Source organism: Staurois parvus, unplaced genomic scaffold, assembly GCF_062004578.1.
Source record: "Staurois parvus isolate SC_StPar_1 unplaced genomic scaffold, SC_StPar_1.0 ptg000172l, whole genome shotgun sequence".
In the NCBI taxonomy this organism is placed as follows: domain Eukaryota; kingdom Metazoa; phylum Chordata; class Amphibia; order Anura; family Ranidae; genus Staurois; species Staurois parvus.
The window spans coordinates 6560138-6585731 of record NW_028317968.1 but is presented as its reverse complement, the minus strand read 5'-3'; the positions used below and the strand labels follow the sequence as shown (position 1 = coordinate 6585731).

Here is a 25594-nt window from a genome sequence, read left to right as displayed (position 1 = left end):
AAAAAAAAAAAAAAACATCTCTAGTAATTTACACCAAACTGAGCATGTGCGGAGAGTCTCCTAGGACACTGTACTATCAACAGATGGATTGGGGACTGTGGAAGAAGATCAGAGAAAACAGGATAAAACAGCCACAGTGAGTATGACAAGGATGCTTTACAGACTGGTTTTACTATTGTGGGTTTAGTAACACTTAAAGCTATCATTAACCCCTTCGTGCCGGCGCCTCCCAGCCCTTTAAGGGTTTCAGAAGCAAGGAGGTGGGGCGGGGTTTTAGAGTCATGTGACCGCCATGAATTGCTGTCACATGATCGGAAAAGGCCCCGATCGCAAGAGGAGATCGGGACCTTTCCGTGAGTACCGGACAAGTGTGCTGGGAGCGCACAGGGCGCGTTCCCTCAGCACATATGTTCTTCTTAATTGCACGCAAATGTGCGGCCGCTCGGCGTCAAGGGCTCTCCTATGCTGTAGCTTCAGATGTCTGCTATCAGAAGATTACCATGAGCACTGTAAGCAATTTCAGTATACAGGAGAGGCCTGTACAACTGTCTGACTTAGCGTGACACTACACTCATAATTTTACATCAATTGTTCTAAATTATAAAATACCAGGGTCATTTTTTTGTCATGTGCGCATTTTCAATCCTCCATTGATGCAGCTCATCCCTACTTTTTGTAGAGTGAGTAGAGCCCTTTGTTTTTGGTCACTCTGTATGCATATCACATTTCCCATAGTGCTAAATACATGTATAGGCCAAGTAAATGTACAGTCCATCTTGGGGGGGCGAGCAGGAAAGGGTGACCTGGAGAATGAATATAGCCACCCTAGAACAGAAAGGCTGAGAATAGCAGGAAAAAAAAAAAAAGCTTGCATTCGAGAGATGAAACAAAGGAAGCAAGAGACAAAAGGTACTACTTATATTTAAACATATTGCAGTTTGTGTTTAGTGTGGTACCAACAATAGTGTTGTGTACCTTTTAAGGTAAAGCTAGGGTTCAGTTTTAGAAGAGAGAATGACATAATAAAAAAAAACATAGTGGATTAATTTTTTTTGTTTTATTTAAGTGAACAAAACTGTACAAAGTCATTTATGGCAACTTCTCCCAATCAATAACAGTTAAAATAACTTAAAAGCAGTTTTGAAAAAAATCTTAAATGTGTAAAATCATCAGCAATATGGAAACCCAAAAACATGATTACATATTAAATACGTTTTTTTTTTTCTTAAAACACAACGGGATTAAATTCATACTAGCTAACAAAGCTCTAAGTACCAGCCAGTGGTAATATATAGTTGGATCAGAGAACTGGAGGACGACAGAATTATGCTAAATATGACAACATTTTATAACTTTTACTAACAACCTATAACGTTAAATTGACTTTGTGATGTAAACGGTTTCAGTTGATCTTTTCAATAGTGGCATTTAAAAAAAAAAAAAATTAAAATAGAGCATTTAACCAGTATAAAAATGCTCCCGATACAAAATGTAACCAGAAATATACCACTTCCATACATTGGTTGATTGTGATTTTATTAAAAGTCGGTTGCAAGTGTTTTCAGTCATACTGTTTATAAAAATCTGTAGCATATTGTTTTTCTTTTTGCTGTACTTGAATGGAATTTAGTTGCTCAGTTGCATTTCTAAAGCTTGCCAAATGTAAAATTAATGAGGTAGCAACTCCAAATATAAATGTTTGAGAGACTTTTTCCAAATTAATTTTGTATTTGGTCCATCCTTTTAATTATGGGCAAGGATAAGCTGGCTGCTATTTTTAGGAATGTACTATTATAAACGTTTTAAAATTAGTTAAGGCCAAGCATGTCAGGTTTAAGTTGTTTTGAAGCTTCAGCCTTTTAAAGAATTAAGAGATACGCTTAGTTACTAAACAGTCCATTTTTAACTTGTTTTTCAAACTATGTCAAAGCTGCATATAGTAGGGATTTCTGAAATTGCAAAGGGGGGCAAAAAACTTGGAACCAATGCAGCCTTACACAATTTGTAGACATTGTCCAAAATAATCACCCAACTTTTTCTGGTTCACCTCCATTTCCATATGCATACATACAAGTTGAGATCAATTTACAGACATCACCCTACATGTCCGTAAGATTACCACATTTGCAGTTTCAGTTCTGGCAAGAATGCATTTAAAAACGGGGAAGATTTTAGCAAAAGCACGAAAACTGCATCCATATTTTGAAAAGAAATGGGTTTGACTCTGTAACAATTTCTTAAAATTCTTGCAAAGTATAAATTTAAGTCCATTAAAGGAAACGTCTGGCTCCTCCCATCACTGCATACGAACTATTTCAGCAGTTCTGATATCTATTAGTTGCGTGTTCTGAGTCAGAGTACATTTACTAAAGGAAATGAGCATGTTCACTTTACTACGTGACTGAGGAGGTGAAGCAGTGTTCATTTAAATAACGTGAGCAAAAATCCCCCCCCCCCCCCTTCTCTTGCAAGGGACTGGGGATTTAACCTCCCTAACGGTCTGATTATGTCAGTATTTCTGTGCTCATTTTTTTTTTTGCATGAAAAGGTTTTTTTTTTATTGTAGGCCTGTAATTCTTAGGAATAACTCACTGAAATCTGTCTGAACAAGAGTCTAGTAAACATCCCAGCTATTATAAAATTTGAAACATGAAATCATAAATTATAATAAATAATCATAAAAAATATAATAATAAATTTAATTCAATAATATAATCAAATCAAAAACACTGAAATTTGAAATATAGCGCCAAGTTCGCACATCACTGAGCTTAGTCACAAAATCGTTTACAGTGTCTGATGAATTTCCCCACGAATCATTATCACGCAATTCTGCAAGTGGTTCTAATTTACTATCACTGTTCTCTAAAACCGCTTTTGACCTAAAAGGGATACTTTTTGGACGCCATGGACATTTCTCAGTTTCCAGGCAGAAAGAACAGTAAAAATGCAGGCAGGGCACAGGACAAAGCACTCGGGACAAAAATGTGTGTGAAATGCTTTGATACAGTAATGTTTTACTATGTGATTTTAGTGTATTGAGTGAATGTCACTTTTAAAATTTTTGAATTTCCCACCGGTTCCGTCCCCCGTACGTCCCGACGCTCGCAGGGACCAGAAGCCGACATTGGCTGGAGGAGATGGCCGGGGACACTGCAGGGGGGACACCGTGGGAACGAAGGACAAGGTAAGAGAAGTACAGATCCTGGAGCAGCGCTGCAAGGTATTCCCGAGTATAGCTCAGGGTTACCGCTTGTGGTGCTGAAACTTTACCCCAAGCTACACTCAGGAATACCGCCAGGGAGGTTAAAAAATGAACACAGCTTCACTTTATTTACCAAATTAAGGGAACCTTCACTTTGGTAAAAGTCTACTTGTACAGAAAAAACTAACATTTCAGAGAGTCTACTTGTTTGATTAGATTCTTATATTATTCACTCATATTTCCATGTACTTTGTCCGGTTCATTCTTTCAAAAACTGGCCATAATGTAATATATACAAAGGTTCACTAAAATATAATTTACAAATTTTAAATTAGAAATGCTGCAGCACTTTTGCTTATAAAGTTTCTAGAACCAGGATAGATTTAGGATGTTGTAACATTTATTTCAGGATGCAGTTGTGCACGAATTGAAGATGGATAGGCCCTGTTAAGGAAGTACTTCATCTGTAGAAAATCATTTTATTTCTTCTCATCCTGGACCATTTCCTACAGATAAATTTCCAGTTCATGTATGTTAAAAATCTGAGCCCATTACAATAGCTGTTGGTTATGTCCCCTCAAATGACTGTAAATTTACCTTAACCAACCAAATCAAAGATTTTCATGTGGAAGAGCAGTGAATGCTTCATTTATAATGTATAGCTTGGAAGAATTGATTAACCTCAGCATACAGAAGATACTCCAGAACTGCACTACACATACCCTTATTTTATTTTCTGCAGACAAGAAGTACTGAATTCCAGACCACCTATATATGTTAAGTTCAATGATGATCTAGAATTCAGAGCACATGCGATTAATGACAGTAACTAAAGTTATGCTGGAGTCTCTGGGGTATACTAACAGATCTACTTTAGTTTAAATTCAAAACAATAGAATTTAAATTTTTTTATAAGACCCCTTTTGGGAATGTTAGGTGCTGTGTAAAATGTTACATTTTCTACAAAGTGGAGCTAGCTGTAGCTTTATAATCCATTATACTCTTAATAATAGCTGTGGTCTGTATATTGCAGTGCTACTCTGTTGTGAAGTTCTGTCTAGGGATGAGAGCAGAACAGGGTTCTATATAAAAAGGATTATTTGAGAAATAAAGGCTTACAATAGTTTTATTAATAAATTCAGGTGGTAGGAAAATAGCCACACTTTTGGCATCCAATTATGTGAACTTACAATTTTGCAGAGAATATGTATAACAGCTTGGAACCCATTTGCACTAGGGGTGTGTTGTCTTATGTCAGTCATTTAAAATGAATGGACTGCCAACACACCAAAAATTATGTATGTTTCAATTTTGGCACTATAACACCGCCCCTTTCCGGCAGCAGGGTGCAAGTGCAGTGCCAAGTGTTACCACAACAGACTAGTGTGATTAAGCCCTTAATAAATAGATCCAGAGTACTGTTAGGGCAGGTGGGCATGAAAAGCACACATTTACCAGCAATGGAACCATCTTCGAGCTCAAAACTAGCAGGGTATTGAAAATGTGCCCCCCCCTTCAGATAAGACTTTAGAATTGCCCATTTTCAACTGACCTCATATGGGGAGAAATTTCTTGCAATTTGCTTTATCACCAGCCAATCTGGCCACCATCCATCTTCTGTCAAAGGACAGGCACCCATCTTCTGTCAAAGGACAGGCACCCATCCTCTAGATCAGTAGTCTCCAAACTGCAGCCCTTTTTCCAGGTCTTGGAGCACTAATATTTCCACTGATACGATACACTATCCTGCCACCTAGCAAACGCTGGAATACAATTTTCCCCCACTGCCACAAGGAATAGAGCACTGTTCCTACCCTTACATCCAAATGTGATGTTTACTCCAACTAATACCAGTAAAATTTTCATTCCCACTAGCCAGTCCAGCAGCACCGCCCAAACGAACCAGCTAAAGTGTGAAGGACAATAAATTGGCCCTTTGTTTATAAAGGCTTGAGCCCATGGGCACATTTAGTGTCTTTAGAAGAATTCTACTGCGCCAAATTAAAGTGACCCCGGTGATGACCAAGTAATTGCTTTTTATAGTTCATGTCCTCAACTACCCATACCTCTCTCACTCTCTGCTACCACACACTGCAGTACGGATAGGGCCAAAGCACCACTGCCTCAGGGGAACGAAACGCTACATAGGGGCATGCTCCCATATACTCATAAGTACTGGATCATTCAAAGAGGTTGGGCTGACAAACAGAGGAGCAGAGGGAAGGTATGTAAGCGTAGAGAAGGGGCAAGTAGGCTATGAAGGAGGAGGAGAAGCAAAAGAAAGGAAGGGAGGGGGAAGAAAAAAAAACACCCCTATCAGCTTTCTCCACATGGGAAATTGTTTTACTTTATACTTTTATCCACATTTGAGGAGAGATATATATATTCATGATCCACTTATGTCTCAATAAATAGAAGCTCAATTAAAAGCAAATTCTAGAACTGAAATTCGTTGTGTTAAAATCTGTTCCCAATACCAATTATGCATTAGATTAGTGAGGGTTTTTTTTTTTTATGTTTTCCCTTGACATAATTCAGACATGAGCCACACTTATATCTAAACACACAATGCTTAAACACTGCCCTCTTCAGAGCTCCAATGACATAATGACAGTTGATACCTTAACTTATACACTGAAGTATATAAAATTTATACAACACATCCATAATTCATATGTACAATTTTAAAATTATCTGAATCCAACATGATCTAAACATAATGTATGTATTTATACACGTATTTATAAAGAAAAAAAAGTTTAAAAATGTTAACCATTTAAAACCACAACCAGCTAAAAGTTTGGAAATCCAAAAAAGCCTACATCTGGAAGGAGAGATTGTGGCCTACTTAATAGTACTTATCAATACAAGTGATGGGCTCGGTAGAGTTTGCAAACAGTTAAGTGACATTTGAACAGGATATGCATAAATAATTTAATGCACATTCAACACACACATATACTTTTTCTATGCTCATGTAATAAAGGATGTCCAAGTTTCTTCTGGCCTCTAAGACTGCGTCTCATTATCACCCTTTCCGTACTTCTCCTTTTCGGTGTGGTAGATGGGCCTTCAGGCTGCACACTGCTACTCCTAGTTAAGGTCCGTCTTGGTTTTTTCACTGCAGGTCCACTGTTGGACTCCTCTAGTGTCCGTTTCAAAGATGATAACTTTTCTATTTCAGTTTTTGGACTATTACTACTTGTTGTTTTAGTGCCCTTTGAACCAACAGCTGAAGAGGTGCCAGGGAAGAGATATATAGAAGGGGAGATGTTTGGAGATCCACTGGCCCACTCACTATCTTCAGGCTTTCCAGAATCCCCTAAAGGACGTGAAGGATTTGCAAGTGCTTTAGATTTGCCTGACTCACAGCCCCATTTGCTACAGCTATCAGAGAAGGCATTTCGGCGAATAAGGGATGGAAGAGGCTCAGATAGAGTAAGTCTCCACCAAGGATCATCTTCCAGTATCTAAAATAAACAGACACTCATTAGAAGAAAAAAAAAAAACCCACCAGTAAATCCCAGTACCATTAAAATATCACTTTTAAAGAAAGTCAAAAATTGGCAACCTGCACTGATTTTAAAACTTTGTCACAAAATGTCACCAGCAGGCAACATGTTTTGGAAAAAAGCAATATTCAGCTAAACCCAGTAGGGTGGGAGAAAAAAAAAAAAGAAAAAAGAAAAAAAAAAAACCAACAATAGTCTTTGTGGAAACACTTTATTATCTGAATACTATAAATGGTTATTTTCTTTGCAATGTTTTCACAAAAAGTATCTGAATCCATGATCCTTTATTAGTGCAACAATAAATAGGCAAGACATTACTTGTCAGCTTATGTAGATGCTCAGCCAGTGACCAAATTTTTCACAGCATATATAAAAATTGCACATGACTAGATGTATTCTGCATATTACAAAATACAAACATTTAATACATTGTATCATCTACTTTTTTGCCACCCACTTTAAAGCAGACCTACAGTAACAAAGTTATATGTGAATACCCTACATTTATTATGCAATGCAAAGTGCCAAACCTGGTAATAAAATGCACGTGTGTGTGTGTGTGTACACACAAGAGAATTCACATAGGGAATAAACCATCTCAAACTACAACCAACCAATCGCCTTTAAATTCATGGACAAAAAATACACAAATCACAGTATTTCTAACACACTAGAAAATAGTAAAAGCAGAATTAAAGTGCCTTTTTCTTTAATGCAAACAGTTTCAAAATGTTACACAGATTTGAAAGTATACATGCACATCATTTACACATTTTAATTATCTAGAGACTTCTAATTTTTCCATATGCCATCTTTCTTAATTTGTTCTTCAGCATTGTGGGAGTGAAGGTGATGCTTCCAGCTAGAGGAAGTGATGCAGTTTGCACAGAGTTTTTTGCAGGTACCATTACCATTCTTTGTCAGAAATTTGATGTGTGATTGGGTGTTTCTATACCCACCCAAATCCTCTTGTTCTTTCACCAGCTATTTGTGCTTTTAAATGCTACGGTCAGTCACATGAGAAGGAACACAGGACATGACTGGAGGAGCCAGATTGTTTGGTACAGTGCTGCTCTGCATCTAATACAAATATAGGAGAATACTAAGAGGGATGTGTGGGAAAAAAAAAAAAAAAAAAAAAAAAAAAAAACCTATGACATCTGCGCTGTACAGCTTGCAGAGCTGAAACAGAATGGCCTCTTTCACATGGACGCTCCGATCGAGGATGCCTGCCTGTTTTTCAGGCACACCTGATAGGAACCTTCATTATCCTCTATGGATCAGCGGGTGTAAACTGACATGTGTCCCTTTTAAACCTGCCAACATCAAATCCGATTCGATCCGCAAAAAAGGAACAGATGGGGATCCAATTCTTCTTCTGTCCATCAGGTCAAGTCACGTCAGATGGAAACAGACATCCAACCGCCCGTTCAGGAGAGAGAGCTGCTCTGTAGCAGTGGAGTGTACACAGACCTGTCATCCGCTTGCTCAGCAGGGGATCAGTAGGGATATTCCCTGCTGAGCAAGCAGATCCGCTAAACAGGTCCACCACATGTGAAAGTACCCAAAAGGTCAGAATTCCAGGAAATGCTGATATGCCTCCACAGCAGCTGAGTAACCTTTTGAAAAAGACAGTGGGGTTATTTACTAAAACTGGTTCACTCTCTCATGAACTTCTGCATACAAACCAGTTTCCAGGTTTATCGCTAAAGTTTAATTTAACAAGGTGAAGTTATGCAGGCCATAGATGGGTCGAAAATCGGCCGAAAATAAAATCGGACGATTTTCGGATCGTTAGTGGGCGATTTGGTCGGCCGTTTTTCGGGATTTTGGCCATTTTTTTTTTTTGGTAAAGTTGGAAAAAAAATCGGCCGATCTTCGCGGCATTAATGGGCTAATCGGCCGATTTTTTACCGATAAAAAAAATCTGCGCATGAGCAGTGACCTGCAAGAGGAAGAAAAAGAAAAAGAAGAAGAGGAAGAGGATGAAGAAGAAGAGGATGAGGATGAAGAGGATGAGGATGAGGATGAAGAGGATGAGGATGAAGAGGATGAGGATGAGGAGGATGAGGATGAAGAGGATGAGGATGAAGAAGAGGATGAAGAGGATGAGGATGAAGAAGAGGATGAAGAGGATGAAGAGGAGGATGAAGAGGATGAAGAGGAGGATGAAGAGGATGAAGAAGAGGATGAAGAAGAGGATGAAGAAGAGGATGAAGAAGAGGATGAAGAAGAGGATGAAGAAGAGGATGAAGAAGAGGATGAAGAAGAGGATGAAGAAGAGGATGAAGAGGAGGATGAAGAGGAGGATGAAGAAGAGGATGAAGAAGAGGATGAAGAAGAGGATGAAGAAGAGGATGAAGAAGAGGATGAAGAAGAGGAAGAAGAGGATGAAGAAGAGGAAGAAGAGGATGAAGAAGAGGAAGAAGAGGATGAGGATGAAGAAGAGGATGAAGAAGAGGATGAGGATGAAGAAGAGGATGAGGATGAAGAAGAGGATGAGGATGAAGAAGAGGATGAAGAAGAGGATGAAGAAGAGGATGAAGAAGAGGATGAAGAAGAGGATGAAGAGGAAGAAGAAGAGGATGAAGAAGAGGATGAGGATGAAGAAGAGGATGAGGATGAAGAAGAGGATGAGGATGAAGAAGAGGATGAGGATGAAGAAGAGGATGAGGATGAAGAAGAAGAGGAAGAAGAGGATGAGGATGAAGAAGAGGATGAGGATGAAGAAGAGGATGAGGATGAAGAAGAGGATGAGGATGAAGAAGAGGATGAGGATGAAGAAGAGGATGAAGAAGAGGATGAAGAAGAGGAAGAGGAAGAGGAAGAGGAAGAGGAGGAGGAAGAGGAGGAAGAGGAAGAAGAGGAGGAAGAGGAGGAAGAGGAAGAGGAAGAAGAGGAGGAAGAGGAAGAGGAAGAAGAAGAAGAGGATGAGGATGAAGAAGAAGGAGGATGAGGATGAAGAAGAAGGAGGATGAGGATGAAGAAGAAGGAGGATGAGGATGAAGAAGAAGGAGGATGAGGATGAAGAAGAAGAGGATGAAGAAGAAGAAGAGGATGAGGATGAAGAAGAAGTAGGATGAAAATAAGAAGAATTCCAGTCCAGCAAAAAGTGTCTCTGCAGAGCGCTCCGCTATTTCTGACAGTTCTCTGACAGTTCCTTGACATTTACAGCGGTTGAAACATTGTATCCATTTGTTTCCGAATAAAAACATCTGTATCCTAAATGGAAACAAATAGATACAATGTTTCAACCGCTGTAAATGTGAAGGAACTGTCAGAGAACTGTCAGAAATAGCGGAGCTCTCTGCAGGGACACTTTTTGCCGGCTGTAGACGGGATGAAAATCGGCCGATTTTTTTTACCATTGGTGGTAACGTCGGCCACTTGAACGACCGATTGTTCGTTTTTTTAAAAGAAAAATCGGCCGATTTTCGACCCATCTATGGCCTGCATTAGAAGCTGACTGGCTACAATGCACAGGTGCAGGTGATTGAGTGAACCAGCTTTAGTAAATAAACCCGTGTTTTGTGTTTGCATTAAAAAAAACAAACCACACCTTAGTTCTGCTTTGAAGACACTAATCATGATGTAACAACAAATCTCCTCATACTATCATGATAAAATATTAAAACCGCTTTGTTTTTTAAGAAAACATACATTAAATAATACGGATTGAAAATTAAATTCACAGAGAGCTAAAAGTAGCCACTTAGATAACACTGATTTTGCTTACTCCTCCAGCACCCAAAAGAATACCCAGCTCACTCAATGAAATTCCATGGCATCAGGACCAACCCCCTAGAGCCAAAGCATTTATGTGATTTTAAAGAGAAAGCCTATCATAAAAAGGATGAAAGTAACAGTAATTAATTTAAATACAGTACTAAATTCTGAGACAAATGTTAAAGCAGTATTAAACCCAAAATCAAATACTTTTTATACTGCAGCTACCAATTCTTAGAAGCAAGCCTAAAAAAGAAAAAAACTAAATGCAGCCATTACATCTATTTTCATCTGGCAATCCAGCCAAGAAGTCTGTTTTTCAACAGGAAAAGCAGTCTTGCAGTTACAGAGATGATACAGACCATTTAAGGCCTCATGCACAGGCGCACACACACAAACACACACACACACGCAGCGTTTTAGCAGAAAAAACCGCTGACACTTGCAAAAGTATCTAACACTTTTACAAGCATCAAGTAATATGGTGTTCGTTAATTTTGGTGGCCAGAATACATTTTTATTGTGGACAATGAAATGAATTCTCAAGCGCTAATTGAGCCTAACGTTAAGACGCGTTTAGCCGCATCGTGTTTTTTCTGCCAAAATGCTGCTGCCCCTGGACACACTGGTCCTGGATTTTTTTCTTTCATGCTGGTAAACATTACTGCTACTAAAAGTAGTCTAAAAGTCTACATATGCATGGACACAAAACATGGAGAGCTGTTTGCAAGCAGGTATAAAAAAAAAAAATAAAAAAAAGGCTACAAAAACACCCTGTGTGCATGAGGCCTAACACTGACAAGGGTACTCAAAGTGGTCAGTTTTTATTTATGAAAAACTTTGATCCCAAATGGAGAAAAAAAAAAAAAAAAGTTGCTGCAACTGATAACTTATTAGCTGCAGTTCAGATTCATTTAATTTCAATTAATTACAGTTGCCATCTAAATCTGCACTGTGCTCCTTCATCCAGAGTGTTGTCTGTATAATACAGGATGCATTTTACTGGCCAGAGCACCAAGAAAAAACAAAAACAAACTAAAAAAAAAAAACAAACAAATGCAACCACCAAATCTAATGATTGTTATTCTGCAATATTACATTTTTGGGTTTAATATTGCTTTAAAATTTAAGATAAGCTTTCTAAAAAAAGTAGTATTCCATATAGCGGTGTCAAGAAAGACATTTAATTCATACAAAGCATTTCACCACACAAAAGTTTTTCTTAAAAAAAAAAAAATATTTAAAAAAACAATGGAAAATCTCATTACCCCTAGGGTGTACAGTTTATTAGATGAACTGCACTTCATCCACTAAAAAGTGTGTTAACAATTACCACACTTTAAATTATTAACTCATAAGGGCTAGTTTACACCAAAATGTAAACGTTCCCACACAGTCCAGTTCTAGGGTGCCATTAACCCATGCAAATCACAAAGGCAATATGTTCACCTGCAGTGTGTTAAACTGCACTGCGTTTTGGTGTGAACTGGCCCTAAATACTCTGTTTTATAGAGAAGATTACTTCAGTGTTATTTATATATGTTAGTTTAAAAACCCAGAGGTTACCAGTACCATATTTAGAATATGTAATCATTTATCAAAAGCATAAATAATACTTCTTTTCCACTGGAAAAAAACTACACAAAAAAATCAGTTCCCTTTATGGTACAAAACTGTTCATAATGTGATCAACCACATGCTCAGATAAAAGATTTAAAGTCTTCCCAAAGCAGCATTAAAAACACTGTATTTACCATACTTACAGTAAGACTGTTAGAATTTTTTTTTTTCTATAAAATAAATAGGTATAAAAATTGTTTCAAATCCAAGTGTCCTTGAGGAATATCATTTTACACATTTATTACCTTGACTGGTGGTGTGGAACAAGGTGATGTTGACATAAGGTACATGTCCTGGCTATTGTAGCGTGGTCTCTCAGACAAATTTATTAGCAGCTCCTCATTAGCACAACATCTATGTTTTTCTGAATCAGAAGAGATGCGAATGACAATAGCACTTGTGTTGTCAGCTCGCAACATGCGTTGTCTCCACTGTGTCAGTGCCCGATTTACCAGTATTTTTGCACACGACTGCCCACATTCTCCCTAAAAGTCAAATAGTTAGAATATGAAAATGGTTTACCTCTCACAAGTTTCGACACAGAATACACAACTGGACAGGTAAGCTTACTGAAAGCACGTAGTGGTGACATTGCGGGGGGAAGCTGCAAGAGTAACATGTTACAAAAGGTGAACTTATCCTTTAAAGTGACCGGAAAGGTACTTTGCACAGAGTAGGCCCGATCCTCCTCTTCTGGGGTCCCCTGCCAGTGCTCCTGGTCCCTCCCAATTGCCAAGTGCACCCATAGCAAGTAGTTTGCTATGGGGGCAGTCGTGTGTGCTCACAGCCAAGCAGACTCGGTGTCGCTAAGACTCAGAGGGTGGCTTGGCCCCGCTCCCTCCTTGCTGGCTGTGTTTGTCCCACTGCTGTATCTGAGCCAATGAGGAGAGCGTGCCGAGACAGCCTCTGCTTTCAGCCCAACAAGCTGCACGAGAGCAGAGTCAGGTAAGTATGGGGGGGGGGGGGGTGGGAGAAGGTGTTTTTTTTACCTTAATGCAGAGAATGCATTGAGGTAAAAAAAATATTCTGCCTTCATAAATCACTGTAAAGTTACTAGTACCAAACATCAAAACGTTACAGCAGCCTTATGATTTTGTTGGGAGTACAACTGGTTCTACATTTATACTAATATAATACAACTGGGTATATATATTAGGATGTCAGCTACACTGTTTGCTGCTGTACAATGGTGTAAATTGTTCTTTTTTTAATCCATAGAAGTGCAGTCAGAATGCCGTTCCCAAAAGTGTTGAGTTGCAATACCAATGAACTGCACACTGACATTATGCTGTCTGTTACAGATGCCCCTGCTTACCGTGTGATTACACAAAGCTCCATTTGTGTGTCCTTTGGTCATACTACACTATTTTTAACTTGCAAGTACTACTACATGTGTAATTTACACTGTTTTCCAATTGATCACCACATTATAAAATAACTAGCAGTTTTAGTAGTGAAAATATACTAACCACCACCTTTAGTAGCCTATGATAAAACACACTTTAACCCCTTCCCAACAACAGTACACATATGCAACTTCACTGAAGTGGGCATTTGTGCTGGGAGTGCAGTGATGTATAAAATCCCACACATAAAGACCAGGCTCTCACCGGGAGTACCAAGTCCCTTACTAATGATCAGGACCCAAGACCCCCGATTCTGGGTCATCTGATCGCTGTGAAAGTATCCAATTGGCTATCACAGTGGTCACTGTGTAGTTCTCCCGTGTTTTCTCTGAATAGAGAGAAAGATACATTGCATCTCACTCTTGTTGCAGGGAGAAAAATGTAAATAAAAAAAAAAAAAAAAAAAAAAAGAAAGAAGAAGTGTTTAAAAAATAAAATACAAAATACAAAAATAGCTAGATCAAGATTTGATCTAGGTTAGTGAAGACTAACCAGTGGTTAGTGTTTGAGTCAAGTAAAGGTTAAATGTCATGGTAAGTATATTTTGGGCAGTATTTTTATAAGCATTTTTGAAATTAGTATCAGCACGTTTTAGGTAGGTTGGGGGAAGCAGGGGAAAAAAAAAAAAAAAAAAAAAAAAGCGCACTATTGTTTCTGGGCTATACTATGGGTACAAACAGCTCACACATAAGTGGTATCGCTGCAATCATAAGCAGCAAGAAAATTTATTTTGGCTTGTTCTTTAGTGGTAGGTTATGGTAGTAGCAAGAAACATACGGCTAAAATTAAAAAAAAAAGAAAAAAAAAAAAAAAAAAAACTACAACAGGGGATATCCATTGCCATTTACGACTAAATGAAAACCCAATTTGTCCAGAAGAAGGGAAGAAAAAAAAAAAAAAAAAGTTACGTGATCTACCTGGACACACATAGTGTTTGTGACATTATGTCCATTTTTACATAAGTGTCAAAATTGTGTTCAGACATTAAACATTTGTTTTACCCTCAGTCACTAAAGGGACCATAATACCATATTTTTCGCTCCGTAAGATGCACTTTTTTCCCCAGGAAGAAAAAAAAAAGAAAAAAAAAAAAGGATAAAATGTGCGCCTTTAGAGCAAATATGGAGCGGCTGCTCCTTTATTATGGGAATGGGGAATCCTCTCTGCTGTGCTATTGTATTTTGACAGTGGGGAGACTTCCCTGCTGTCAGAACACACAGATCAGTGCTCCAGCCTATAGCGCTGATCAAGCAGCTTTCATCCAACAGGGCAATTGAACAAATGAACCCCTTCACACCATACTCAAATATGCAGCCCCACGAACTGGGATTTTTTTAATGGGGCTGCATATTTGTGTATCTTTTAGTATATGTCAGTTAGTGGAAGGATAAAAAAAAAAGCAGCAAAATGCACACTATTGTTTCTGGGCTGTACTAAGGGTACAAACAACTAATATACACATGTATTATCGCTGCAATCATCAAGGGCAGGAGAAATTATTTTGGGTTGTTTTTTGGTGGTACAAGTTATGGTAGTAGCAAGAAATATACAGTTAGAGATTTTTTTTTACTATTTTGGGCCAGTTTTCCTTTGATAAAAAAAAAAAAATGATAATATCATCATCATCATCAGGAGATATCCATTACCATTTACCACCAAATGAAAGCCCAATCTGTCATGAAAAAAAACAAGGTATAATCCACCTGGATGCACAAAAGTAGTTGTGGTGATATGTACAGTTTTGCTAACACATTTCAAAGTTGCAAAAAATTGTGCTTATGCATTAAATTTGTTTGACCGTTAGGTGGAAAGGGGTCAATTTACAACAACCACAGTAGCCACATGTGGATCAAAAATTCAGCCACTCCCTGCTGAACTGACCTAATTTCAATCCATGTATGGTCAGCTTAAGGGCACAAAATGTAAATAAATGAAGTGATACTTATTGGTTAACAAAAATATTTACTCACATATGCGCAGGATTTCTCCAGCTCTTGGCACAATGAAACTGAATCCTGTGCAGAGACCATGTTCCAAAGGCCATCACTGCCAATAATGATAAACCTGTGCTTCTGAGGATCAATTGTGTGCACACTTGTATCGGGTTCAGGAGACACCACAAACTCCCCACTGTAGAAGTCATAACTCCATAAATCACCTGAAAAATGATATAACATTAATCCATTATTGTCTCCACAATTCAAAGATTTAAGATTATATAAATCTATATTGCAAGAAAGTGAACATTTCGTCCATAGTAAAAAAAAGGAAAATCACCTGAATTACAGTGACCATATATTGCAACTTAAAAAGGAGGAGCTCCAGTCTCCCCCCAAAAAATTAAAAGTCAGCAGCTACAAATGCTTCACTCCTAGTTTCTCACTGCGTACGCGCAAGCTGCTCTGCACTGTGTGTGGTCCTGCAGTTTTCTTGGAGCTGTGATGTGTGGAAGGGGGGCCAAACTTGCGCCCAGATCACAGGAGCTGGTCTGACCAGAAGTGGAAGTGGGTACCTGTCAAAACCAAATACCCACTCCTCCTACTGTCCCCTCCCAAAAAGGGCCACTTCTACAGAAAAAGGGGGAAAGGATGTAAATATGCAGAACTTCCCCTTCTGGGTGAAGTTCCACTTTAAAAACACTAGTATAGTTGCTCATTAGGAGGATCTGTACACATGTCCAGAAACATACCTGCAGCTTAACAGGCCATCATGTGTTTCATTAGCACTAGGACAGAGACTAGTGAGAACAGTTAGTCACACAACATAAAACAGTTAAATATGCTTGCACTGAATAGGTTATAAAATGTAGGCGAAACATTTTAACCTAAAAGTTATCCTTCCCTTGTTTTAGATTCTTATAAAATCACAAGAATTTCTATGAAAAGCAACCACAACAGGTCTACTTTGTGTTCCAACTGCAGTTAAACTATGAATTACAAATTTGCTCATATCACAGTCTCATGTTTTAAAAAAAAAAAAAAAAAAAGAAGAAAGAAGAAGGGGTCGGCATTAGAAAGATTAGTGCTAGCAAAAATAGGTTAGTATTTTACAGAAAGATTAGTGCTAGCAAAAATAGGTTAGTATTTTACAGAAAGATTAGTGCTAGCAAAAATAGGTTAGTATTTTACACAGCTGAAAAGACATACAGTACACACTCTTACAATACTAGCAAAAAAATAAAAAATAAAAAAAATAATATGAAGCATGCCGACAATAGAAGGGTTATCCTGGGCTGACCTATAGTTTTCTGATTGGCACTAGGTTCCTATAGGTGGCAGTATATCCCAAGAGATATCTGGTGTCTCTCAAGTGGTGTGAGACACTTTTTTTTTTTTCATTGCCTTAGCATTGATTCAGAAAACAAAACACCATTGGTTATAAGGTGAACTGTAGACAAATTAATAGACTTCAAAAGCAACCAACATTTTTCTTCTTCAAAGTACACTTGGTCTATGCAATTAATAGCAAACCAATTCATTGCAGTATTGATGCACATAATGGGTTTTTGATAAAATTAGGGGGCATGAGCCTTTCCAAAAGAAATTGCTCTGTCCACATAAACAAAACTGCACGATTCCCAAGGTAAAATGTGCATCATTTAAATAGGAGGCAAAAAAAAAAACAAAACAAAAAAAACCCACCACATGCAGCAGCTGGATGAGACTGAAAAGAAGGAAGGGATGCCGATCATAACTGACTTCAAAGCAACACCCTCCCCCCCCCCCCCCCCCCAATTGACTTCAATGCCTCTAAGTTTTTTAATTTTAGACATATTTAATTTTAATTTCTGTCCAATTTGTTTTGTGTTACTTTCAATACATGTTATTTTAAAAGTTACTGAATTTTATTTTTTAAATTCATATTCATTTAAAAATTCATGATATTAATTAAATAAGGAGTCAAATACAATTATAAAAAAAAAAAAAAAAAGTCAATTTAGGTTTTTGGCCAAGTGCATTCTGAATTATCGGTTTTGGTCCAGAATTTTCATTTCGATGCACGACTAATTAAATGCTCAAGACACAGTCAGTCAAATGGACTTTAGTACTTAAGCCACTAGTAAATATTTACAAAGCTTTCTGCATAGCATCAGAACCTGCTTACTACCCTACCCAGCAGATTTACTTTATGGGGGGGGGGGGGGGGTAAGATTGAAAAGCAAAAACAGGCGTTCACGCAGTTTTCCTTGTTACAGACAAACATGCAAACTGGTAAGTCCAACAACATTTTCTGTCCTTAAAAAGGATAAGTTCACTTTTTGGCCTAAAATAATAAATGCACATTTTTTTGCAGGTTAAAAAAAATTATATATATCTCCATAATTTTTGTCCAAAAAAGGAGCCTGTAAAGCATTGCACCAGCGATCAGTAGATTGCTGATGCCATGGAGGTCTCCTGCAGACTTGTCAGAAGATCAATTTGCTGTACAGGATAGCAGACAGGAAGCTTCAATGAACTACCACGGCGCTCCAGCTCCACAGCGCTGTGGAAGTTCATTGAAAACTATAAGCCGTACTGATAACCTGTAGCAAAGAGTTGTCTGATTAACTATAAACATCGGGAAAAAAAAAAAAAAAAAAAAAAAAAAAAAAAAAAAGTGTCCTTTGTGTGCATACCACACCTGCACCTCCCCTATGGAAACCAACCTTACCCCCCCCCCCCTCCAAACACAAACACCCCCAAAAGACCCCAACAACCCTCCTATCCCCCCCCCCCCAAAAAACAAACAAATCCCTGAGAGCACCTCCCAAGGTACCCCAGTGCTCCTCCCGCAATGACCCTCCTGAACCCACCCAACCAGCCACCCCCCTCCCTAGAAGGGAAGGAAGGGAGCTGAGGTAAGACAGTCTCATCTCAGCTTCCTTCTAGGGAAGGGGATGGCTGGTTGGGTGCCCACTGAGCATGCACGAGAAGTGCTGCACTTTGTGAATGGCCTCTTAGTCTTCTGGGACATGTGACAGGTCCCAGAAGACTACAGGGAGGGGGACAACTTCTGCTTCCGATCGCCTAGGCGGTCGCAGCGGAAGTGGGAGCAGGTTCCTGTCAAATTCAGGTACACGCTCCCCCCCCGCAAGGTGACAATGGCTTAAAGCAGAACTTCCCCTTCTAGGTGGAGCTACGCTTTAACTCATGCTTATACATACTATAAATTTTCATAAAATAGTGCTGTTAGACACCATCACAAACACTATTATCAACCACATATGCAAATACTGTTGCAAGCTACATAATACTGCTTTAACAAGTCCAGCCACATGCACTTTCATAGCACTTCTGCAAGCCACATACATCCATAACAAACTGATAGCAGCACTGTTCTAAGCCACTAGGGATTAGCTCAGATGCGTTCGGATACAACTCTGACACACACACACTTAGATTTTTTTTCCAGATATTTTACCAAAACATATTCACGCTATAGTTATATAATGGATAAGGGCTTAAAGTGCACACTCTCAGGTTCAATTTGAGGGTATGTACATCCAAATTGGAGGAAGGGTTTAGGAATTACAGCTCTTAAGAATAGCCATCCCCCTTTTTGAAGGGACCAAAAGTAATTGGACAATTGAATCAAAAGCGGTTTCATGGCCAGGTGTGGGCTACTCCGTTATTTCTTCATTAATTAAGCAGGTAAAAGGTCTGGAGTTGATTCCAAGTGTGGTGTTTGAACTCATGATGTAGGTTCACAGCAGTAGATTCCAAATGCAAAGGAGCTGTCCATGCAAGAGAAACAGGCCATTGTAAGGCTTCAAAAGCTAAGCAAATCCATCAGAGAGATAGCAGCAACATTAGGAGTGGCCAAATCAACCGTTTGGTACATTCTGAGGAAAGAACGCACTGGTGAGCTCAGCAACATAAAAAAGACATGGACGTCCATGGAAGAGAACAGTGGTGGATGATCGCAGGATCCTCTCTATGGTAAAGAAAAACCCATTAACAACATCCAGACAAGTGAAGGACACTCTCCAGGAGGTGGGTGTATCATTGTCCAAGTCTACAATCAAGAGGAGAGTTCACAAGAGCAAATACAGAGGGTTCAACACAAGGTGCAAACCATTCATAAGCCTGAAGAATAGAAAACCATAGTTGGGCTTACTGGTAACTCCTTTTCTACGAGTCTTCCAGGACAGCCCCTTGAGACAGAGCTCCTCCCTCCGGGACAGGAAACACGTAAGCCCAATACTTTAAAGGCAGGCCTCCCTCCTCAGTTTTACTCAAGAACCACAGGAAAACACCGAAAAGGACATAACCAATTAAGTAAAAAATATACATTACCGTACATCCTTGGGGTGGGAAATCCTGGCTGTCCTGGAAAACTCGTAGAAAAGGAATTACCAGTAAGCCCAACTCTGGTTTTCTTCAAATGTCTTCCAGGACAGATCCTTGAGACAATAATCAAGAACATACCGACTAGGGCGGGGCTACTGCCTGGAGGACTTTGCACCCAAATGCCTGATCCTCGCTAGAAAGGAGATCCAGGCGATAATGCTTCATAAAAAGTATGTAGTGGAGTGTGCATTAAACAAAAACAGGGGAGGAATTTCTAATAGACTAAAATATACGATTCCATGATAGCCATCTTAATCCACCTATCTATGGTGGACTTATATGCCTTGGAACCCTTCTGTGACCCTGCAAAAAAAACAAAAAGAATCCGAATTCCTGAATTCTCTGGATCTACTAAGAGACCAAAAGGCTCCTTCTAACATCCAATAAACTTAATCTTTCCTCCTCCCTGCTTACGGGAGTAGAACAGAAGGTCGGCAAGACTATATCCTGAGACCTATGAAAGGAGGAGGAAACCTTGGGGAGAAATCCCGGATCTGTTTTGAGCACAATCCTGACCTCAAAAACAGGCAAAAAGGGCTCCCTAATGGAAAGTGTGCCTGCACCCTATGGGCTGACGTGATTGCTACATGAAAGAAAAAAAAAAAAAAAAAAAAGTTTTTAGAGTCAAAAAATTAACTGAAGACTTCTCCAGGAGGTTCAAAAGGGACAAAGGGCCAAGGCTTTTAGGACCAAAGACAGATCCCAAATTGGACAAGACCTGACCGCTGCCAGCCTGGACTTGGAAAAGGCCCTGAAAAAATTTGTTTAAAAAAAAGGGATCCTGCTGGAGGGAGATCTGAAGGAAAACATTAAGGGCTGAGGCCTGCACTTTTAAGGTGCTGACCAAAAGCCCCTGATCTGCCCCCTCCTGAAAGAAATCCAACACTGCCGAGAAAGCGGAGGGCCCTGCCCCTTACTTAGCAGCCAGGAGTTTAATTTTTTTCCAGACCTTAGCATAGATAGCTCTGGTGACTGGTTTACGGCAGCTCACTAAAGTCTTTAAAATGCTGTCAGCAAACACCTGAGTTTTCAGGAGTTGTTCTTTAGAAACCACGCTGCCAAACTCAAGGGTGTAGCACAGGACCCTGAGAGATCAGATCTTCCCTCTCTGGAAGGGGGAACAGAGACCAGGCTCCATTGCAGAGAAAGCCAAGGCCTTTTTGGCCAGAACGGTGCTATCAGAATGAAATTTTTTCTAACAGAAATTTCTGCAGGACTGCTGGGATCAGCCTCACTGGAGGAAACTCGTAACAGAGCTTGAACTCCCTGGTGAGGGGACAGGAGTCAAACTCTAACCTGTACTCCTATCAAGTCCAGAATGTATGGGTTTGAGGAGATTGAAGCCCACTGAAGGAGAAAGGTCCCCAGTCTTCCTCCCACTGGAACGCTTGAGTCATTGAGTCTTGGAGGGGCCTTGAGGAGGACTGAATAAAATCCCCCCTTTTCCACTATTTTTGTGCGTCGTCCAATGTTTCTTGGTCTGAACATCCTTGATCTGCTGGACTTACGTTTTTGAACAAAAAAACCTTCCTGGAGTAAGATTTCTTCTTATTCACCAGAAATGCTCTCTTTTTAAAGCGGCTGTAGGCTCCAGGGCCCCCTCGAGACCAGGACCAACAAGGTTATCGCCTGTAAAGGGCAAGGCACAAAGGACGCCGAGTCCCCTGCCCAGGTCTTTAGCCATAACGTCCACCTGGCTGAATTCACCAGGGCCGAAGTCCTTGTGGCTAGCTTAACGGATTCGGCCGAGGCATCCGCGAGGAACCTCTCTTTAAAAACAGTAAAGGTAAGGACTTTAGAATCTGCTGCCTGGAGGTCCCTGCCTCGAGATGTGTCTAACTGGCTAAGCCAGTATTCAAGATTTCTGGCAACACAGGTGGCCGATCCTGCCAGCTTAAAGCTAATAGATGATTTCCCGGCTTTGCGAAGCAAGATCTCCCCTCTCTTATCCATGGGATCTGTACGGACCCCATATCCTCAAATGCCAAGTCCATCCTCTTGGAAACTTTGGATAATGGGGCGTCCAACTTTGGAACTTTGTTCCATGGCTGGGATCCATCTTCTTCGAAAGAACATTTTTAGATTACCTGAAAAAAAAAAAAAAAAAAAAAAAAAAGAAGTCTTCCTTTCAGGGTTTTCCCACTCCAGCTTAGTGGTATCAACCACGGAACTATGGACCGGAAAAACCCTAGTCTTTTTTGCATGTAGACCCTGATACATGAGGTCATACTTAGACAAACTTCCTTCTCCTCAATCTCTAAGGCTTCGTAGATAGCTTTAAAAAGGAGGTCGTCCACATCATCCAGGGCCAATTTGTATCTGGAACCTCTGGGAGGCGCTAGCTTCACCATCGTCCTCCTCTGAACCCGAACCCGCCTGCGAAGAAGCCAAAGACCTAGGGTCCTCTTCTGGTTCGTCCTCCCCTGCTGATACTGCCATACCGGCCGACTGGGTCCAAGGCCCCAGCAGTGTCTGTATTTAGAACGTAGCCGTCATGTCATCCTTAATGGAGGTGAGAACCCTATAGCAGGCTGTAAAAGACTCATCTCTAACCAGGCTATCCACACAATTGCGGCATAAGGGTTTTTCCCAAGTAGAACCCAACATAACTGCGCAAGCTGCACACTTCTTAAGGGCCCGACTCTGGATCTTGTCCTGGCCTTTAACCTACAAGCAAGAAAAAAAAAAAAGACAACACAACACAGAAGACAGTCAGCCCCCAGTTTCCTCAACCAAACACCACTGTGCTGGGAGAGAATGGGAAGTGTGCACCACTGTCACCTACACTCAGACTGGGGAAGGGAAAGAAAAGAAGCCCACCCAGGAGTCAGCAAGAGGGACACAGTCTCCAAGCCTACCTGAGAGGAGCCAGTCCCCAAAGGAACAGGGGTCCACCTGCTTAGAGGGGCCAGCTTCCATCATGTCCCGACTGGCATGGTCCGCAGCCAGCGTCTCCTGGCGCCCGCCGATGACATGACTGCGCCGTTCTTCCGGTCACTGGAGCGCAGTGTTCCGCCCTTAGAAATTGCGTCTGACCCTCCTCCCACCCGGCAGTCCCTGCACTCACTGTAATGTCTGTGCCGGAGAGGGGGACAGTAAGAGCCCGAAACTCCCCAGGAGTCCAGAGGGTCACCTCGCCGACGTTCCTCTCCTCCGAGGACTGAAGCGCATCTGGAGCGCAGTCCCACTCCACTCTCCATAGAGGGATCGCGCCGGGAGAGGTGGCAAGTACCAAAACGGGAGCTCCACACTATTCCGGGCTGCCCCTTGAGCATAGAGCCCCCACAGGTTCCTCGAACGTGTACCTAGCCTTCCGGCAGGAAACACTAAAAACTGAGGGAGGCCTGGAGGTTCACCTTTAAAGTATTGGGCTTACGTGTTTCTTGTCCCGGAGGGAGGAGCTATACATCTCAAGGGGCTGTCCTGGAAGAAGTTTGGAGAAAAGCCAGATTAGACTTTGCCAAAAAACATCTAAAAAAGTCAGACCAGTTCTAGAAAAGCATTCTTGGGACGGATGAAACTAAATTTAATCTGTACCAGAATGATGGGAAGAAAAAGTGTGGAGAAGGCTTGGAACAGCTCATGTTCCAAAGCACACAACGTCATCTGTAAAACATGGTGGAGGCAGTGTGATGGCATGGGCATGTATTGCTTTCAGTGGCACTGGGTCATTGGTGTTTATTGAAGTGACAGAAGCAGATGGATGAATTCTGCATTGTTTAGAGATATACTGTCAGCCCAGATTCAGCCAAATGCAGTAAAGTTGATTGGATGGCGCTTCACAGTACAGATGGACAATGATCCAAAACACTGTAAAAGCAACCCAGGAGCTTTTGAAGGAAAAGAAGTGGAATATTCTGCAATGACTGAGTCAATCACCTGATCTCAACTCAATTGAGCATGCATTTCACTTGCTAAAAGGCAAAAAAAAAAAAAAAAAAAAAAAAAAAGAAGGACCCACAAATAAAGAACAACTTAAGACACCTGCAGTTAGAGCCTGGCAAAGCATCAGAAAGGAGGAAAGCCAGTGTTTGGTAATGTCCATGGGTTCCAGACTTTCGGCAGTCATTGCCAATAAAGGATTCTCAACAAAATATTAAAAATGAACATTTAATTCATTTGTCCAATTACATTTGAGCCCCTGAAAATGGAGGGACTGTGTATAAAAATGGTTGCAGTTCCTAAAATTTGTACTTTATTTGTATGTTCAACCCCTTGAATTACAGCTGAAAGTCTGCACTTCAAAATTCATTTGCACAGACACACACAATTTTGCACAACCCTGCAGCAGTAGTTCTACTATAGGGCAGCAGGAAAGTAGTTAAGTAATTCTCTGGCCTGTCTTCCAGTTGCCTTTGTTGCTTGCTCCCTGGAAAAAAAACTTTATTAGTTCCTTAGTACCTTGCAAAATTATTTTCTTTAAACCTGAAACAATCCACAGCAGGACTAGGCCAGGCCACTATAAAATATATATATAAAAAATGTTTTATTTATTAATTAATTACACACATACATACATCAAATCTAAAAGAAGCCATTAAAAGAAGTAGTATGGCCAATGTTTTCAGGCCATACTTTTCCTGTAGGTCACAAGAGAGCACTTAGTTTTGTATTCCTGTGATCCAGATTCAGTCAACAGCGGGCTACAGCATGTAGGTCAGGAGCGAGCGCAAGGATTCAAAATGCAGACATTGTGCTGTGTACCTGTGTACATGTGACTGCATCTATGTAGTCGCTAAGTCTGTATCCCAGTCTATGGGCTGCAGGTGGACACACACCAAAAATGGTCACCATGGAGAACAGATTGTAGCACCTGACTGAATAAACCCTAAATATGAAGTAGTTTATATTTGCAAGAGTACATTTTTAGACTGCATGTTTTAGTCCTAAACATAAAACCGCCAAGATTCTCTTGAGATGTGACTGTAAAATGCAAGAAATTTACAGCATGCTGTACTGTTTGTTGTGGCTAGCAGAACAGCACAACTGTCTTAATGATGTGTGTGTAAGAAAAACAATCTCCATACAATAAAAACAGTAAACTGGACTGTGCAAAATATTATTTTAACAGATTACTATAAGCCAGGGGAAGAGCTAAGAGTGTGGAAGGACAGCAAAGAAAATTACCTATGTCATATACATGATTTGCTTACCAAGGGCACGAGCCACAGCCAGGAAAGGAATCTGGTCGATTATTGTACTTCTTCTTACAGGACCATTGTGTGTTAAACGAGGTCTTTTCCAAACCACTCTATTCACACCAGATTTATTAATAACACTACAGGGGGAAAAAAAAAAAAAAAAAAAAAAAGGAACAAGGTCAGAAACAATTACATTCCCTTAAAATTAAATTAGAGCAGTTGTCCACAGAAACCAATTCTAAGTTTTATTCTGAGATTACATTTTCAAAGAACAAATGACGAGATACTAGGGCAAATGGTTGCTCTAGTAAAAAGGGAGAGTAGGGAGGCGCATAGATCAAGCAGTCCATGTAGATTACTGTAAAATGGAATAAGTTCCAGATCTGGCAGAGGGTAATCCAGTTGACAATAGGGCAAGCTGTGATAGCATGAATCCCGATGATGCAAGACACCTACACCTTCAGCTCCGGACATACCAGGAACTCAGTCGGGCTTCTGCATCCATACCCCATCACGTGTAGCGCCTCATGCTGATCGGCCCATGATCCCTTCCTACACCTGGCAATAGACATTTTTCCACACCTCAGCTCTATGAGCCTGTGTACCTTTTAAAAGATGTGAATTGCCTAACATACTTAACAATAAATTGTTATAC

At 40.2% G+C, this 25594-nt stretch overlaps 1 protein-coding gene across 1 annotated transcript in view; it reads right to left on the bottom strand.

Moving 5' to 3' along the window:
* Window positions 1-1042: 1042 nt before the first annotated feature.
* Window positions 1043-25594, bottom strand: part of PPM1D (protein phosphatase, Mg2+/Mn2+ dependent 1D) — a 42945-nt gene continuing 18393 nt past the window's right edge. Inside the window, exons 3-6 of the mRNA XM_089676629.1 lie at window positions 24952-25076; window positions 15440-15627; window positions 12309-12548; window positions 1043-6675 (exon numbers count right to left, since the gene is read on the bottom strand). Coding sequence (XP_089532755.1) covers window positions 6151-6675; window positions 12309-12548; window positions 15440-15627; window positions 24952-25076 — 1078 coding nt within the window. The 3' untranslated portion in view covers window positions 1043-6150. The remainder of the gene's footprint in view (window positions 6676-12308; window positions 12549-15439; window positions 15628-24951; window positions 25077-25594) is intronic.